Below are 19844 nucleotides of genomic sequence, written 5' to 3'. Positions count from 1 at the left end.
AACAATAAGTATTTATTAAAAGAAGGCACCAAGCCGAGAAGGCTATGTAGCACCATTGTGTGCAACAATAAACCTATTTTTTTTTAACAGATAATGCACCTTTGAGTAAAACAAATCCTGTCAGCTGTAAAAATATTGGTCCAGTTATTTAAATAAAAAATATAATGCAACAAATATTCTCTTGACTTGCCACTCAGTAAAAAAATTCAACCTCTTAACCTAACCAGAACCGTACGAACCCAAGCAACCCACCTAACCTATCGTGAGCAATGCCTAGAAACCATAGGTATTTGTAAGTCGTTAGTTTTAGTAGTAGGATGCACCTGTAATATTGGTTACTGTAACGTAAAAAACGCGCCCTATTAGGACGGGCTGAAAAGTTCACTTTTTGTACAGTTGAAATGATAAAAGTAGTAACAAAAGCTGAGACAGCCTAAGCATAGGGAGCCGGTCGGCCGAGCGGACAGCACGCTGGACTTGTGATCCTGTGGTCCTGGGTTCGATCCCAGGCGCCGGCGAGAAACAATGGGCAGAGTTTCTTTCACCCTATGCCCCTGTTACCTAGCAGTAAAATAGGTACCTGGGTGTTAGCTGTCACGAGCTGTCACAGGCCTGGTCTAGGACCGGGCCGCGGGGACACTAAAAGCCCCGAAATCATCTCAAGATAACCTCAAGATAGGCCTATTTAATACATATACTGTATGCACTATTTCCAGGCCAAGTTAGGTTTGAGATATTTCTTAACCCAGACACTATAGAATTTATACAGTAGTACACAGCGTGAACTTCTTTACACACAGAAATCACAATTGCGTGATGCATCAAATGAACAAATCCACAAGGGACGTGACGCCTTATACAATATGCTCTGGGATGCTCTCGGACGCAGGTTCGAATCCTCGTCACGGCCCTTGTGGATTTGTTCGCGAATTTTTGTTTATTACAAATACAAAAGCTATAGGGGTTATCTTGATGATTTCGGGGCTTAGCGTCCCCGCGGCCCGGTCCTCGACCAGGCCTCCTTTTTGTTACACATCCCCAGGAAGCAGCCCGTAGCAGCTGTCTAACTCCTAGGTACCTATTTACTGCTAGGTGAACAGGGGGCATCAGGGTGAAAGAAACTGCCCATTTTTGTTTCCGCCTCCGCCGGGGGTCAAACCCGGAACTTCGGGACTACGAATCCGAAGCACTGTCCACTCAGCTGTCAGGCGCCCAGTGTGACAGCTGAGTTTTGTCGGTTTTGAAGAACAGGTTGAACTCTCCATGTGTCACAGGAGTGATGGAGAGTCACCTGAGACGCCTAGCCAACACGACGCGTGCAGGATAGTCCCCATAGTCCATATTGATATATTGACTTCTCTTTTTTCCCCGAAGAGCGAGTTTAGTGAGCAGCGTCGTCATCCAGCCTAAGAGTGGTCATACCACCATGGCAGCATGTACAACACTCTCCAATAGGAAGAAAACCCGCTGGGTTGTTCATCCTGTCACTTGTACCCAGACGCAACTGGGACTTAACTGTCTCAAATATACAAAATAATGTTTTTTATGGCACAATTGACAGACGAGCCGCCCCCCATGACGACTCATACATATGAATGTGTATTCATTTACATGTAAAATTAAACATTCGTAGCTGAAAGTGTGTATGTATATAATTTATATCAAACACTATAATTTTAATTCGCTTTGATGGGTTATGCTATTTGTTGTAGAGGTCGACAGGTGCAACAAGAAAGTTAGACAACACAATAAGTGGTTCAGTAACCATGGTAGACCTAGACAAGGCTTTGGGGGGGGGGGTGATATAGGGGGTGTGGCCAATTTGGTGGGCCTGGGTTATGGAGGGAGGGTGGTGGGGGAGATTGTTGGCCCACCTTGTGATTGTGGGTAGGGTGGAGGGCGGCCGGCGCCAGAGTGGGAGTTAGTGTGTTGTCTGCCGCCGGTGAGGTGGGACGTGTCGACCTGGTGATCTTTGGCTGTCAGTGGGGCGTCTCTTACTCTCTCTGTGCTTGTAGGTGGGGGCGTAGAGTGCGTTGTGGTGGTGGTGGTGGTGGTCTTTGTGGTGACAAGCGAAAGGTAAAAAAGGCAGGATACCACAAACTCGCAAAGGGTCGTCGTCATTTGGAGGGAATCGTCGTCCGAGTCAACCACCAGTTGAAAGACAACGTTCATAATGGGTAAGGAACTTTTCTGTAAACAATTTGAAGGAGTAAGCACAAGTGACGTAATGCTTTTCTCGCTTGGTGTCACATCTATGAGCACTGCTATTCTCAGACACTCTATATAGTCCGAGAATATGTATGTAAATACATAATTTGTCTATTGAAATGAATATGTAAAGGACGTTGTGTCCCGGACACCGCAGGCAGACGTCACCGTACCACTCGGAGTAAAAATAACGCAGGGAGTATGTTTGGGAGAGGCGTGTGTGTGTGTGTGTGTGTGTGTGTCCCGGCGTGTGTGTGTGTGTCCCGGCGTGTGAGCTCTCCCCTCGCAGTAATTTCTCCCTCCCTAACTCCCCCTTGTCACCGTCGACCCCTAGTCGTCCCCTCCACCACTACCGCACTGTGGACCTCTTCTCCCTAGTCTTCGTTCCTCTTCCCTGCTATCCTCTTCTTTCCTCCTTCCCTATTCCAGTGGCAACTGGCAAGGGCAGCCAATAACCTGTCGCCCATTAGATCCCTCCCCCTCCCTTCTCAAACACCCTCCCCATTCCGGGTCTCCAAGGGTGCATATTTTCCTTGTGTGACAGGCATCATATTACTCTTGATATATTTACTTTGTAATCCTGAATATTTATATTTTTAACAAGATGACATTATATAAACTCGTATTACTCTCCTTTCCGCTAATGTTAGCTCTTCACTTTCCATATCGCTAGGGTTAGCGCTGCACTCTCATCTCTGCTCATGTTAGCACGTGCCGGACTCGACTCTCGGCACTTATTATTGGTCTGAATTCCTTTTCTGGGGCGCATCCGATCCCATGATCGTCGTCGCCCCTAAATCAACACAACAACATTCCTTTTCTGTATATTAGTCAAGCGATCTGTAGGTCCTTCCCGCGCCGATGTCAGCGGCCTGACTCCCGCCAAGATCCCACTCGCCCTACACTTTAAGTTAAGGAACTCACGAAGTGAAGAATGTACAGTTCTAGGGGCGGTGTGTAATGGTGCCTGGTTGATACCTGGTTACCTGGTTGATGGGGTTTTGGGAGTTTTTCTACTCCCCAAGCGCGGCTCGAGACCAGGCTCGACTTGCGAGGGTTTGGTCTACAGGGGAGGGCACAGCGCCATGGGTGTTCCGTAGGGAGGGGGGCACGATACCCCTGGGTGTTCCGTAGGAGGGAGAGGGCACGATACCCCTGGGTGTTCCGTAGGGAGGGGGGCACAGCACCCCTGGGGGTATGGGGAGGCCCCCCACGTTTCAATGTGTGTGTTGCACATAAGTATTTTAACGATATCTGGATTCCGGGGGAAATATACTTGTTCACACACTCGTCACTTCATCAATTGCCTATTTCGTCCTCTTTACCAAAAGGTTTGATTGATTGATGAAGATTAAGCCACTCAAGAGGTGACACCAACAGGTTTTCGTGCTTTTCTCTCGTGTGTACTCGTCTAATTGTGATTGCGGGGGTTGAACTTCGGCTCTTTGGTCCCGCCTCTCGACCATCACTCAACTGGTGTACATATTTTTATCCTATTGGGCTCAAATATATCTGCATTTGAAACTATGTACGGAGTCTGCCTCCACCATATCATTGCCTAGTGTATTTCGTTTGTTGACTAATTTGACATTGACAAAAATCATTCTAATGTCTGGGGCTAATTTGAGTACTCGGTTTACACCTGTGACCATTAATAACCATTTGTTGGACCATTCCTTCAGTTTGTCCAGGTCATCTTGTTGTCTCCTGCTGTCCTCTGCCTTAATCCTTTTCATAATTTAAGCTAAGCTTCATCAACAAACATTGAGAGGGATCACACACAGAGATCACACTAACGTGATGCATCAAATGAACAAATCCACAAGGGCCGTGACGTGTGATGTAAGGGCGAAGAGGGAGAACGGCCTATTGACATAGCTCGGGTGCAGGGGGGGGGGGGTTGTGTAAAATTCTGGTTTGTGCCTCGGAGAGGCTACGGGATCCAGTAAGTTCAGTAGAACTTCGGTTTCAAACCTTTTACTCTGTCGTAGCTCAGTCGATTAAGGCAGTGTCTGGGATGCTCCCGGACGCAGGTTCGAATCCTTGTCACTGCCCTTGTGGATTTGTTCATTGAGAGGGATGAGTCTATACCCTCTGGAACATCATTTACGTGTGTGTGTGTGTGTGTGTGTTCGTCTTTAATCACATTTACAATTTGTGCAGCCTTTCCTGATTATCTGAAATGTGGGACTGCCCTTACATCCAGCAGGCCCAAGTAACCATTTCAACCAGATTGATCAGGAACTCCCACCGAAATTTGTAAACTCTCTTAATCTGCCTTTCCTACGATATTATTAGCAAAAGATTGAAGTGGGGATTCCCTAATGTTTAGTATTCTGTATGCCTATGGCACCCACACTTTTTTAATTTTCTTGAAAAATATATTTTATTGTTGAAATATATAATATGAATATATTTTGTAAATGTTTAATATAATTATACGTTTAAAGACAATTCATTAAGTTATTGTTGATGGTAGGTGCAGTTTGCATGAAGGGGTTTATCCTCCCGATGACTGCATATATCATCATATCATGATATAATATGATATAACATATTATATGCATGTTTATCCTCACAATGATTGTACGATGACCAAACAAAAGTTGGGAGACGCGTTTAGTTAAGACTTTTGAACACAAAGTGTTCAAAAGTGTTTGTCGTGTTGTAACACTGTAAAAGTGTTTGGTTTAGGTTAATACATACATAGAGTACATGAGTCACAGACAAGGATCGGAGAGGCGCCAGTTGTCTGCCTGAGATCTCACTCCTCTAACCGTTAACGACCCCAAGTGACCTGAGGTCAGATCATGAGAATTTCACCTTGCTTCCGCTAAGCGTATAATTGGAGCCGGGTAGCCTTCAAACATGCCGACGTTTAAGGAGTGGCTTGGTAGTGCCGGAGGCTATCTACTTGTGGGCGGAGTTAGCTACTAGGTTCCCCAATATAAACTCGGAGAGCTATCGAGCATTAAGCAATAGGAGACCGGCCAGCGGAGCAGAGCAGAGGCCAGCCGTCGAGATAGGCCGTCACCAGACGGGGGGTGACGCTGCCTGAAAATTGCAGACCCCCCCCCCTCTCTATTCAACTTAGACTCAGTCCTCGGTGAGTGAACATTTAGGTGACTTGGTCGTGTTTACATATGTTGTGTGATGATCAGGGGCAGTCAAGTTGTAGGGTTCTCGAATTCTTGGATGATGACTCACTTTGCATATTAAACTGGAACATTTTAATTGAATTGCTAAATTATGATACTTCATGTGAAATATAATTATGAATTTATTATTTAAATTGTGTTTAACTTTGTTCCCTAGAGATTTTGAGTTGAGGTGAGAAAGCCTCTGTAGTTACTGGTTTCATGGTTTAGAATGAGTACATGATAAAGATGGGACCATACTAATAATGATCTCTTGATAACATCTTTTGAGAATATTTTGATACAGACAAGTTCCATTCCTTGTCTTGTATGTAATGATCATGAATGGATGGTGGCAGCATTTCGTCTTCTACTATCTACTCTTCTACTTCTATCTACTCTTCTACTTCTACCTATCTACACCTCTCCCTCCACCCATCTCTAAACTCTCACTTTCAACTAATGACCCTCCTCGCTCCTCCCACCTCCCTACCTCTTACCCCAAACCCTCACTAATTACTTCACTATTCATTTCTTTCCTTTCGTTTCCTCTTATACGTTTGTGGCAATGATTCTGTATTCTAGAGTTCTCTCTAGAGTTTCGGGTAACTGATCAAGTCCCGGCGCCTTGTAGTCTTAGCACCTAGGTAGTCAAATACCTAGGTTAAAAGGTGTTGAACGAGAGAGGTTGCCTTAGGATCTCTGGGAGTGCTCCAGTCTTAGTGTAGAAATGCGGCACCCGGCAGCGTGCACACATTGTCGAGGCCCAGTGAATGATGCACAGGAACAAGCTGGACAAATTGGCGATGACTTACGTGCACTTGAATGCAACAATAGCGCGGGGTTCCCCCTCTGGCTCTATTTGGCCCCCCTCTGGCTCTATTGTCTTCCCTCCTCTGGCTCTATTGTCTCCCCCCTCTGGCTCTATTGGCCCCCCCTCTGGCTCTATTATCTTCCCTCCTCTGGCTCTATTGTCTCCCCTCTCTGGCTCTATTGGCCCCCCCTCTGGCTCTATTGTCTTCCCTCCTCTGGCTCTATTGTCTCCCCCCTCTGGCTCTATTGGCCCCCCGCTGGCTCTATTGGCCCCCTCTGGCTCTATTTGCCCCCCTCTGGCTCTATTGGGGCTTCCTATTTGGCTCTGTTGGGCCCAATGCGTTCAATAGGCCTAAAGCGACTACGGCATAAATTACGCTGATAGCTGAGATCTTTATTTCAGTAGCGGATTAAGTTCTGATTGGAATTTGTATTACAAGAAGTGGAAAATGCACACCTGAATATCTCTAGCAAGAGGATTGTGTACCACTTGGAGAAATTACAAGTGAATGTTGTAAAGGTGATGATAACCGCTTCATAAAGAGAAGGAAGGCCCACTTGAACAAATCCACAAGGGCCGTGACGAGGGGTCCGAACCTACGTCCTAGAGGATCCAAGATGCTGCCTTAATCGACTGAGCTACATGGTTAAAATAATTGCAACCGGGAAATCCTCCTGACTTACCCCCTTCTAACCAATAAAAGTGTGTTTGAAGCGTACATAAAAGGTATTGAGGAGGGTGAGGCACTCAAGACTATTATCTTCTGCTGGAGCCAGAACGTCCGTCTGGTACCTTGGCTGTAAGAGCATCCGTTGTTGTTGTTTAAGATTCAGCTACTGGGAACAAAAAGTTCCAAGTAGCACGGGCTATGGTGAGCCCTTAGTGGACTTACCTGGCACAGGAGCGGGGCTGTAACTGAAAAAAAAGCATCCGAAAATCATCCAATATTGGGGGTGGCTTTCCGCCTCACCACCCCGTGGATTGGGAGGGGTTGAGGTGGAGAGAGGGGGGGGGGGACATCGTCCAGAACCTTGCAGGGAATGTATCGATTACTCACCCACGCCCAATCAACCCCACCCCCCACTGCTTACACCTTCACCCCCCCCCCCCTCCATCATAGTGCTTACACCTCCCCCACACCCCTACACAGAACTCTATCCTTCACCCCCTCCCCCCATAACCCCTATCCACACGCACAGTGTTTCCATACACTGTGCGTGTGTACCCGGCCGTTCAGGTTACCTTGCGATGATTTCGGGGCTCAACGTCCCGGCGGCCCGGTCCTGGAACAAGCCTCGTACTCGTAGCTGGACTGGAGGTGGAAGACTTTACATGTAACTGATCTAATTCGTCAACCAACCCCTGGATGTGTGTGAGGTTAAGCGATTTAATAAAAGGCAAAGTCATTATTCTAAATCGGTTGAAATTGAAATTGAAATAAGTTTATTGAGGTAAAATACACACAAAGGGATGAGGTAGCTCAAGCTATTCTCACCCCGTTCAGTACAACGTGTTAATACATACATACACACACATCACAAATAAACATATTGCCGAACATTCTGAGAGATAAACATATACATTTCCTCCTTCACAAGGAGTATGTTATCAGACGCACACACAAATACTTTTATGAAAATTGGTTGAGGTTATTCCTTGTCATTATGCCACCTGTCATGCCACCTGTCATGTCACCTGTCATGTCACCTGTCATGTCACCTGTCATGTCACCTGTCATGGGTGAGAGGTGGACACAACTAGGGCCTGGATTCATCAAGTATTTACGCAACCACTTGCGAAACCTGTACATCTTAATTTAATCATGGCGGCTTTGTTTACATTTAAGGGGCCAGATTCACGAAGCGGTTATGCAAGCACTTACGAACGTGTCCATCTTTCCTCAATCTTTGACGGCTTTGGTTACATTTATTAAACAGTTTACAAGTATGAAAACTTGCCAATCAACTGTTGTTATTGTTATAAACAGCCTCCTGGTGCTTCGGAGCTCATTAACTGTTTAATAATTGTAAACAAACCCGCCAAAGACTGAGAAAAGATGTACAGGTTCGTAAGTGCTTTCGTAATTGCTTCGTGAATCTGGCCCCAGGTTCGTAAGTGCTTGCGTGACTGCTTCGTGAATCTGGCCCCAGGTTCGTAAGTGCTTGCGTGACTGCTTCGTGAATCTGGCCCCAGATTTTGAGCTTTGAAACTTTACGAGACAAATTTTGTTGTAGATAACCTGTAGTGTTTCGGAGTTTGTAAACTTTTAAATTAATGTAAACTAAGCCGCCATGAACGAGGAAAAGATGTATAGGTTTCGTAAGTAGTTGCTTAAATCGACGCCTTTCCCCCCACCCTTTCCACTTCGACTTCTCCCCCCCCCTCCCCCACCCACCCTGTGCCAAACATTCAAAATCCTCCAACAAAAAACAAATCCTATTTCGCTAATTATACATTTTAAATCCGTCAAGAAAAGCATCAAAATCCACTAGAAAAAATAAAAATCCTCCAATATGTTGACGGATGTAAATATTTATTTTTTGGCAGATGTGGATTTTTTTGATTGGCGGATTTAGATTCTAAAGTCTAGTCCCATGCTTCCTGGGGAGCTGGTAGACCCACGTGTGTCTAATTTACATGGTGATGTGTGAGTATTTACATGATGTCGTCTCTATTTACATGGTGATGTCTCTTTCGTCTGTGCACCACATTGGGTTACACAGCTCTGGTGCCTCTAGTTCCTCCCTTACTCTGAGCCTCTAGGTGGAGACCGGAGTCCTCTCTCTACAGTAGAGTTGCGAAACCTAGGAGCCGGTCGGCCGAGCGGACAGCACGCTGGACTTGTGATCCTGGGTTCGATCCCAGGCGCCGGCGAGAAACAGTGGGTAGAGTTTCTTTCACCCTATGCCCGCCCCTGTTACCTAGCAGTAAAATAGGTACCTGGGTGTTAGTCAGCTGTCACGGGCTGCTTCCTGGGGGTGGAGGCCTGGTCGAGGACCGGGCCGCGGGGACACTAAAGCCCCGAAATCATCTCAAGATAACCTCCGAATTTTCCAGGACATGGCCTGGTTGCTGGCGTCAAAATTTAGAGCCGGGAAGAATTTTAAGAAAATCTCAGTCGGAATTGGAGCTTCTTAAGGTTCAAGTTAATTTCTCGTCTCCCAAAATTAGAGTTATTTTAGCATTCAGATGATGGGATAGGGATAGGAAGAATAACATGATGAATGAGGCACATTTGGCACCGGAATGGAACAATGTAATTTTTTGTCAGTAATTGGTTGAGAAGTCTCATCACAACCACACACTCAGACCTTGACAAGCACTCAGGAAAGTGTGAAAGACTTGGTGTAAATTCCTTACATAAATTTCACTCATACACAAGTGTGGGATTTTATCCTATAATTCATCGGGGACATCCTGATGAATTTGTATCCTATAATTCAAAAGGATTTGTATCCTATAATTCACTGCTGTGGCAGTGACTACGCCCCTTCAATGCCCTTCTCCGCTGTATGTTGGTAGTGAAGGAACGGCTAGCATGTGTTAGGAAGGTTGCAGGAGGTTGCAAAAGACTGGTGGCATTACGTTAAAGAATAGGGGGAGGGGGCGAAAGAGGGGGGTTGTTGGGGGTGGAAAAAGAGGGGGTTGGTGGGGGGAAGGGAGGGAGGAAGGGTTGGCACGAGGACAATGTCGGCGGCAGAATGATGGCGAGCTCCAAGCGCCGCCAGAATTAGACCATACCGTCATGGTCAGAAATAGTGTGGCAGGAGGTTGTATGTCTCTGGCACGGGTTCCTTGGTCTCGGCTCTCGTTGCCAAGGTGTACCTGGGCCCACCACTTGTTGTCAGAGGTACCTGGGCCCTAACATTCGTTGTTCAACCCTTTATCTCAATTTGCCACTAAAAATACAACTACTTTGCCTAACCTAACCTATCCTAACCTATCCTAACCTATCCTATCCTAACCTCTAAGGTACTAGCTCAAACAAATCCCCCGTAACCATCTATATTACGGTGGTTTAGTTTGTACTAATGCATCACAGCTTTCAGTGGAGCTTATTATGTATTTCTTGATTATCTAATGTATTCCTGACAGTATCTTGTATCTCGTGAACATATCCTCATGAGTTTTTATCTCGCTATTGGGAAAATGGGTTCCTCTTCGTAGATTAACCGTCTTCGTCTCTGGTATTAATCTTGTTGCACATCTGTTTTTACATTTTTTTTTGCTTGGTGCTGTGCAGATTCTATACCAGTGCTGCATATCCCAGTATTGGTCTTACATAGGTTGTAAAGATTGTTGTCTTGACAGTCCTTATTTAGGTTACCTTGAGGTGCCTCCTCAAGGGGTTGAGTAGATTAGTAGAGTAGATTACTTGAGGTTGGTAGATTGGCGTGCTAGTGTTTACCGCATGCTTGTATGTTGTCGTTGGTATTGATGGCAACCTTGGTTGTGGTGGTAGTGGGTTGGTTGTGGTGGTAGTGGGTTGGTTGTGGTGGTTAGTGGGTTGGTTGTGGTGGTAGTGGGTTGGTTGTGGTGGTAGTGGGTTGGTTGTGGTGGTTAGTGGGTTGGTTGTGGTGGTAGTGGGTTGGTTGTGGTGGTAGTGGGTTGGTTGTGGTGGTAGTGGGTTGGTTGTGGTGGTTAGTGGGTGTTGGCGGTGCTGATGGTGGTATCAATGAGTGTGTAGGGGGTGGTAGTGGCAACGGTATAGATATGGTGGTAATGATGGTAGTGATGATAGTGGTGGCAGTGGCGGTGAATTAAATATAGTGTTTCCACGGTCAGTGAGCGTGTATATTGCTGTGCACTACAAGGCACAGCAATATACACGCTCACTGTATTTGGAAGTGAGCAATATACACGCTCACTGTATGCACTTGGAGTGGCTACCACTCCAAGTGCACCTGATAGTGAAGTGGTGGTGACTGAGGTCACTGCTGGTGGTGGTACTGGTGGTGGTACTGGTGGTTAGTCGCCGGTGGTAGTGGTGATAATGGTGCTGGTATTGGTAGTAGTGGTGATAATGGTGGTGGTACTGGTGGTAGTGGTGATAATGGTGCTGGTATTGGTGATAATGGTGGTGGTACTGGTGATAGTGGTGATAATGGTGGTGGTATTGGTGGTAGTGGTGCTGACCTAAGCCTGGCCTCGGGCCGGGCTTGGGGGGTAGAAGAACTCCCAGAACCCCATCAACCAGGTATCAGTGACGACGAGGAATTGAGCTTTATATTCCCCGGTGACAGGGAATAGTGGTTATTGCTTTAGCTTTAGTTACTCTGAAGGAAATGTCCATGTAGCACGGGTTATGGTGATCCCGTAAACCTGTAATGGTATTCCTGGTGCCTTATATATATACTTAGAAGTCAAACGTTTGAGTAATCTACTTTACAAACAAACCACAATAGCGTGATGCATCAAATGAACAAATCCAAGTCGTAGCTCAGTCGATTAAGGCAGCGTCTGGAATGCTCTCGGACGTAGGTTCGAATCCTCGTCACGGCCCTTGTGGATTTGTTCATTTGAGTAATCTGTCGAATCTGGCGTCTTAGTTGTGACGGGAAGGGTTGAGTCATCTTCCCGTCCATAGCGCATCTTGACCCCTCGAATAGGGGTACCTTGCGATTATTTCTGGGCTCAACGTCCCCGCGGCCCGGTCCTCGACCAGGTCTCCTCGAACGTAAGAGTATTTTCTTACACTCAACTGAATTTCCACCTTCCACTTGTGTGTACTACTTTTTCTTACTTTGAAGTGGCTGTCTTTGTCCCTTCAGTATCGTGTATGTAGTAATTATATCTCCTCAATAATATCTCATATTTCCCTGTCGTAACCAATACTATTAGATTAGCCCTCTTAGTTCTGGAACTAATCTTGTTGAAAAACTCTGCACTTTAGTTGATTCTATGCGTCAAAAGGTACAGATTGCAGACCAGTTCTGCATACTCGAGTATTGTCCTGACAAAGGCTGTGTAGATAGCCTTGAAAGAGTCCTTAGTTAGGTTTTTATATGCTGATCTTCCACCTATAATATATAGAGCCAACGCCCGTGAACAATTAACTAGAGTGATTGCATGGGGTTAATTAATTCCGCCTTCTTAAGTCTCATCAATCAACTAATTAAATGATAAACAGCTGTAACTATATAATAATGGCATGACTATTAAATTGATCTGTCTTAAGATAATTACTGGGAATTAACATAGTTAGAAAAACTCATTATGTTCTTACATGTACAATGACATATTTAGGTAAAACTGATCACAAATCGAACTTTCATTACAAAACAAATCTCAAGTTAAACAGTAAATCCCTATTGGTCGCTTCTGGCCGGTCTGATATTAACAAATATATTATAATCGGTCACTATTAGTCCTTAACTTCACCACATAAGCCCTCGCGGTCACTTGTCCCTCGATAGAATTCTAGGTGAATCGGATACTTTTGATATCGTTCGCCTTATGCGTTTTTGTTCTCGTATTGGCATTCTTGGTGATATTTAGCGCCCTCTGATTATTTCGCACTTTGATGGTACTACATTTAGGGGCCTGGTAGCCTGGTGGATAGCGCGCAGGATTCGTAATTCTGTGGCGCGGGTTCGATTCCCGCACGAGGCAGAAACAAATGGGCAAAGTTTCTTTCACCCTGAATGCCCCTGTTACCTAGCAGTAAATAGGTACCTGGGAGTTAGTCAGCTGTCACGGGCTGCTTCCTGGTGTGTGTGTGTGTGTGTGGTGTGGAAAAAAAAAGTAGTTAGTAAACAGTTGATTGACAGTTGAGAGGCGGGCCGAAAGAGCAAAGCTCAACCCCCGTAAACACAGCTAGGTGAACAGCTAGGTGAACAGCTAGGTGAACAGCTAGGTGAACAGCTAGGTGAACACATAGCCTTCCCGGTTTGGTGGTTTCTTTTGATAATTACCTTACCTTAACTTCACCACGTAAGGTTTTTTGACAATCTTCTTAAATTTAACCAAATTTATCAACTTCACAACTCTTAGCCTTTTATATGGGCACAACTTGCATGTAAATTTCCACTCAGATATTAGCTCTACTTGCAGGTGGAAACAACCCGTTCTCTTAATAGCACGTCGTATTTTGGAGTATATTTAAGGCAAAAAAAATCATACTAGACGATGAAAGCGGCTCGAAGTTGACATAATGTCCTGTTTTCTGTCTGTGGGTCCTCTGGTAGGTTAGGATAAGGCACCGTAGTACGACAGTTTCTTGACGTTGGGAACGCTGACCCGGGCTGAGGTGAAATGGGAACTCTGATTCAAATTGGGAATGTGGAAATGAGAACGTCACTGAGAAATAGACAAAGATTGTCAGAGGAACACTACTGAAGAGACAGAGAACCTCATTCAACACTTACCAGATATATGAAGTATGGTGTTCCATCACACTGTGATGGCTAAGCTATACGCGGAAGACTCCCTCAGCGAGAAACTTCTCTACAGGCGAAGATGGAGCACTGAGAAGAGACTGAGTTAAACTCTCTCAAAATCTGCCCCTGCAGGTTATTATACAAAAGTCCCCATCTGGCTACACCTCTTACGTGAAATACACACTTCTCATTGGCTGAAGAACAACAGATCTCCCTCTATCCTTTTTCCTCCCTATCCCGCGTCCCTGCCCCCTCGTGGAGAGGGTAGGGATGAGAAGAGGGGAGGGAGGGAGAGGCCTGATTGCTTGACACTAGCCCTCTGGTCGTAACTATGAAAAATGGTCAGTGAACGCCTTCTTGCTCTCAACCCCCCCCCCCCCCCCCCACCCTTGCAGGTGGCCTGGGGTATCCTATTTCAGCCTCAGGACATCTGGACCACAAGACTAAACCGTTAAGTTGCACACGACCACAGGCTGCTCCTATTGGTCAAGTCGTGAGTACAATAGTAGTACTGGTCTGTGTCTTCATAAATACAACTCACTGTCACTTATGTTTTAACTTGGGGAAGTGAGTGAGTTGGAGAGGCTGGTAGGAGTGACAAGGAAGGTTCTGAAGTGGTTAAGGGAGAACCTAAACAAGAGAAGACAGTTGACCAAACCACACACTAGAAGGTGAAGGGACGACGACGACGTTTCGGTCCGTCCTGGACCATTCTCAAGATAATCGACTTGAGAATGGTCCAGGACGGACTGAAACATCGTCGTCCCTTCACCTTCTAGTGTGTTGTCTGGTCAACTTACTTTAGCCACGTTATTGTGACTCATCGCCTGCAACAGAAGACAGTTACTATGAGGGGTGAGATGTCAGCTAAGAGATGTTAATAGCCGAGTTCCACAAGGTTCAGTTTTCGAATATATCCTGTTTGTAAAGGATCTTCCAGAGGGAATACTTATTCCTCTAATCATTACACAAATTGATCTGACATCACACACGTCAGACCAATCCTGGAATGTGCGGCTCTACAATGGAAGTCCATCTAATCAAGCAGGTGAAGTCGAAGCTTCAAAGGTATGCCACCAGACTGTTCCAGAACTACGAGGTATGAGTTACAAGGAAAGGCTACATGAATTGAGCCTCACGTCGCTGAAAGACAGAGTTAGGAGAAACATGATTACCATATAGAAAATTCTGAAGGGAATTGATACAGGGGATAAAATCAGACTATTTATCATGCATTGTACTCGCACAAGAGGACACAAGTGGGAACCAAGGACCTAAATGAGCCATAAAGCTGTTAGAAAGATTTTTCCAGTGTCAGGGTAGTTAATAAGTGGAATGAATTAGATATTGGAGGTAGATTCCGTACACAGTTTCAGTGGTGGATATAATTGCCCAAAAGGCTCGGGAACCTGTACACCAGTTGACTAGCAGTTGGGAGGCGGGACCCAAGGTCAAAAGCTCAACCCCCGTAAGCCCAACTAGGCGAGTACACAGCCTCCCAACAATTATCCCTACCCTCACGCACCTACCTATCTACCTACGTGCCTACCTACCTACGTACCTACCTACCTACCTACCTTGTTCCATTGTTGCTGTTTTAGATTCAGCTTCTCGGAGCAAGTTCCAAGTAGCACGGGCTATGGTGAGCCCGTAGTGGACTGACCTGGCACAGGAGCGGGGCTGTATATGTACTTTGTTCATTTCCCCATATTTCTCGCAAGTTTACTGTTTAGCTCTGATATGTTTAGGTGTGTGGGCAGAGATATACGCGTGGTATACCTTCAACATTCGTGTGTCCCTTCTTGGGGGTATATGTTTGTCATTATTGATCAGAGTTACTGATGAGAACCCCGCAGTCCCTCGCCCCTGGAAACACAAACCGAAACTGTCTCCATTTTCCGCTTGTTACAACTTGTAATAAAGTTGTTACATCTTGGCTTAACGTGTTTTTGACGTATTAGAACGTTGTTACAACTTGCTATATTGGTTGTTATAACTGGTTAGGAGGTGTTAAAACTTGTTCGAACGTTGTACCAACGTCGTAGTTTCGGTGTGTGTTTTGGTGTGTTTTTCGTATGCACACAAGAATGATCTAGCTACCAAACTAGCTCATTAACCCCTACCCAATCTTTTACTGATTGGGGTGCCAAGACTAACCAATTAACCCCATACCCAGTCTCCTACTGTGATTGGGTGCCAAGACTAGCTATTAAACCTACCCTACCCAATCTTCTACTGATTGGGTGCCAAAACTGCCCAATTAACCCCATACCCAGTCTCCCACTGTGATTGGGTGCCAAGACTAGCTATTAAACCTAACCTACCCAATCTTCTACTGATTGGGTGCCAAAACTACCCAATTAACCCCATACCCAGTCTCCCACTGTGATTGGGTGCCAAGACTAGCTATTAAACCCCAGGGTCAGGCTAATACATGGGTTTTTAAAGTGTTTTTCCTCGTGGGACACACGCTCCATAAAGCACCCTCCTGGTCGTTGGGATTGGCTGATTAGGACGTTGGCGGAAGCTGGCCGTCTCCAGCATTCACGCCGCTTGCACTCCTTAATTGGGATCACTTCTTTTGTGACTGTTCACCTGCCCTTGGTCGCACCTCAGGCTCTTAATTAGGATTCTTTAGAGGGAGAACACATCCACCTTTGGTCTTAACGGGGCTATTCATGTCCGTGCCACCTCTTAGGGTGGCTCTATCTTCATCAATCAATCACCTTCGTTCGGAAGTTGGCAAGGCATCACATGGAAGATCCTGGAAGATCAGGTTCCAAGCCTGTATACTAATATTTCAACATACTAGCATAACTGGCCGACCCCTCACAGTGTTCAAGAGAGAACTGGATAAGCACCTCCAAAGGATACCTGATCAACCAGGCTGTGACTCGTACGTCAGGCTGCGAGCAGCCGCGTCCAACAGCCTGGTTGATCAGTCCGGCAACCAGGAGGCCTGGTCGACGACCGGGCCGCGGGGACGCTAAGCCCCGGAAGCACCTCAAGGTAAGGTACTAAAGCGAGTAATATGGATTTATATCTAAACTAAATCCAATGAAAATCGGGGCGTTTTAAGCACAATTATTAAGTGTTAATGTCAGAAACCTTACGGCTCTTGCCAACAGATATAAGAAGTGTCTAAGACAACACTATACGTTTTCAAGAAGCTACACTAGATTCTTCTGGTGTTACAGATCAGCCTGGCTGTGTAGATAGCCATCAGAGGCAAGGAAATCACGAGGGAAGCTTAGGCTGCCATGAACAAATGAACAAATAGCTAGTCTTAGGCTGCCATGAACAAATGAACAAATAGCTAGTCTTAGGCTGCCATGAACAAATGAACAAATAGCTAGTCTTAGGCTGCCATGAACAAATAGCTAGTCTTAGGCTGCCATGAACAAATAGCTAGTCTTAGGCTGCCATGAACAAATAGCTAGTCTTAGGCTGCCATGAACAAATGAACAAATAGCTAGTCTTAGGCTGCCATGAACAAATGAACAAATAGCTAGTCTTAGGCTGCCATTGAATTACTTTAGAAATACAATTAGGATGGGGAAACCTATCATTCTTTTCTGGTGATAGGTTCCCCCTCCACTGCCTATGCTCTTGTTATCAAACATTCCCCCTGCAGGCGAGGAGTCACAATAACGTGACTGAAGTATGTTGGCCAGACCACAAGAAGGTGAAGGGACGACGACGTTTCGGTCCGTCCTGGACCATTCTCAAGTCGATTGAGAATCGACTTGAGAATGGTCCAGGACGGACCGAAACGTCGTCTTCCCTTCATTTTCTAGTGTGGATTAGTCAACAAACATTCCTCCGTCAGTTAATAAAGTTAACTACAGATATAATTACATATGTGTTGTTATTAGCCTACTACATTAACAATATTATTAATGTTTCAATATTTTAGTTAGCAGAAGATTGTAAAAGATAAGTTTCCAAGTAGTAACCGCAATATTGAGAGGGTCAGGAGTGGCGGCCTTCACAAGTCAGCGGTCTCCAAGGGTGATTATTGACCCGTGACTGGCTCAGAGGCCGTCTGTCTAGTCACTGCACCCAAGTGCATTGCTGGCCAAATGTATAGCTAGATCATAAGTGCATTGCAGGATTAATGCATGGGTAGATCAGTGATTACTTATTGATGTACATGAAACAAAAAATGGGATTAACTTCACTACAGAAGAATCACAGTGGTTCTGGGTTGGTTCATCTTCCCTTTAGACGGTTCTGGGTCTAGGGACGGACATCGGCTGGTCGGAGGCCGGGCCTATTGGGCTTATTAAGAAAAGGTAAGGCCCAAAAGTGAACCCCCACAAAAATCGGTGAAAGGTAGCTTGCTGAGTCCCTAGATTTCTTCAATAGACAGTATACGGAGATGTTCGAGGCCACGCAGGGAATAGAGAGGAAGAAGGCGGGGAGAGAAGGGGGAATTGAGGGTAGTGTAGGGATGAGGGGAATAGGAAGAAAATGTGGGGAGGGGGGGGAAGAAAAGGTGGGGAATGGGTGGTGGGGACACAGTATATAGCCCAGACACCACCGGAATAGTTGCCCGACCATTTGGTCACCATTTGGTCCGGGAGACATCTCCCGTCACGCAGGGTGCAGTTGCGCCTCCACAGATCTCCAGTATCATCTTTTGATACTGGTAATGGCTCAAAAGGGCCACCACTTACGGGCTATTCATGCCCGTGCCACCTTTTGGGTGGCTTAATCTTCATCAATCAATCAATCGGAATAGTTGCACATTGTTTGAGTTAGGAAAACACTATTTGTCAAATATTGATAATGTTCTTAAAAAGATTTCCCCATTTTGCACCCGCAAGATAACGTAAGCTTTTAAGGGTTGATAGATGTTAATCTTCTTGTTTGAGGAGCTGTTCACTTGAGACAGTTAAGCAAGTCCCAGCTGTGTCTGGGTACAAGTGACAGGATGAACAACCCAGCGGGTTTTCTTCCTATTGGGGAGTGTTGTACATGCTGCTATGGCGGTGTGTCCACTCACAAGATGAGTGGCGCTGCCCAATAAACTCGCCCCTCGGGGCAAAATTTAAATTTAAAAATTTGTCACGGGGGAGACATCTCCCGTCACGCAGGGTGCAGTCGCACCTCCACAGATCTCCAGTATCAGCTCTTGGTACTGGTAATGGCTCAAAAAGGCCACCACTTGCGGGCTATTCATGCCCGTGCCACCTTTTGGATGGCTTAATCTTCATCAAACGGGATAGTTGTATCCCGACTCAAACATCTTAGGCAACACTTGAGGCTGGCGAAGGTATGGAGGTGGCCGCCAGAGTCTGGGGAACATGTGTGAGTTTTATGGGGATAAACAAAGATCAAATGAGCGCCATATGTCCAGTGTCAACACAGACGTGTGCAGTGATGCCATCAACCACCAAGTGACACCATTGAGCAGCGCGCCAAATTTAAATAATTTTCAAACTGAAAAATGTGTTGTGATTTCTTAAAAATGGAGTGCTGTCATGTTTTTAAATTTAACAAATGTGTGTTTATTTCGTGTGAAATTGCGAGGCAGGATCCAGGAGCTAAAGCTCGAGAATAAATACTTGGCACACGGGCAGTGTACTGGCTCCCTCTCTGGCTTCATCTCCCACTCCTCCACCCCTATACCCTCCCACATGTTGACCAGACCACACACTAGAAGGTGAAGGGACGACGACGTTTCGGTCCGTCCTGGACCATTCTCAAGTCGATTGTGTCGATTCTCACAATCGACTTGAGAATGGTCCAGGACGGACCGAAACGTCGTCGTCCCTTCACCGTCTAGTGTGTAGTCTGGTCAACATACTTTAGCCACGTTATTGTGACTCCTCGCCTGCACCCCTCCCACATCTCACATCATCTTCCACCCTTATCCTTCAGCCAGGCTTCAGGCTTCTTGTCCCCATCACTGATCACAATACAGGGTACTAACAACTTATTTATTAACATCTTTATTGACAAAATTAATTACAATTTTGCCTAATCTGAGGATTTGGATTAAGTCTTGTTAAAGTGAGGATAATACTGGTATTCACTGTCACGCAGGACAGAGGGTCATACACAAGACAATAGGTTATGACTAACAACGGTCACGTTGTCACCAGTGGCAGGCAGCCAGCGACCTTGGGCTGGTTACCAGGCCAGGGACGACAGCCTCACTACGCATCATAGTAAATGCTTCAAGGCTTCATCAAGCATTTACGCACGAAACCTCTACATCTTCCCTTAATTATGTTTTTTTTTTACATTTATTGAACAGTTGATGAGCACTGAAGTGCTACGAACTTGTTTTATTTATTT

The 19844-nt window shown here is 45.7% G+C and overlaps 1 protein-coding gene across 2 annotated transcripts in view; it reads left to right on the top strand.

Moving 5' to 3' along the window:
* Window positions 1-1928: 1928 nt before the first annotated feature.
* Window positions 1929-19844, top strand: part of LOC123746519 (actin-binding LIM protein 2) — a 284312-nt gene continuing 266396 nt past the window's right edge. Inside the window, exon 1 of one of the 2 annotated variants that reach the window (XM_045728060.2) lies at window positions 1929-2177. In XM_045728060.2, the coding sequence (XP_045584016.1) occupies window positions 2174-2177 (4 nt within the window). In that variant the 5' untranslated portion in view covers window positions 1929-2173. The remainder of the gene's footprint in view (window positions 2178-19844) is intronic. The other variant, XM_045728064.2, reaches the window with a different exon arrangement.

The sequence above is a fragment of the Procambarus clarkii genome, chromosome 90, assembly GCF_040958095.1.
Source record: "Procambarus clarkii isolate CNS0578487 chromosome 90, FALCON_Pclarkii_2.0, whole genome shotgun sequence".
Taxonomy (NCBI): domain Eukaryota; kingdom Metazoa; phylum Arthropoda; class Malacostraca; order Decapoda; family Cambaridae; genus Procambarus; species Procambarus clarkii.
The sequence above is the reverse complement of the archived record's forward strand: the minus strand, read 5'-3'. Positions and strand labels throughout refer to the sequence as shown.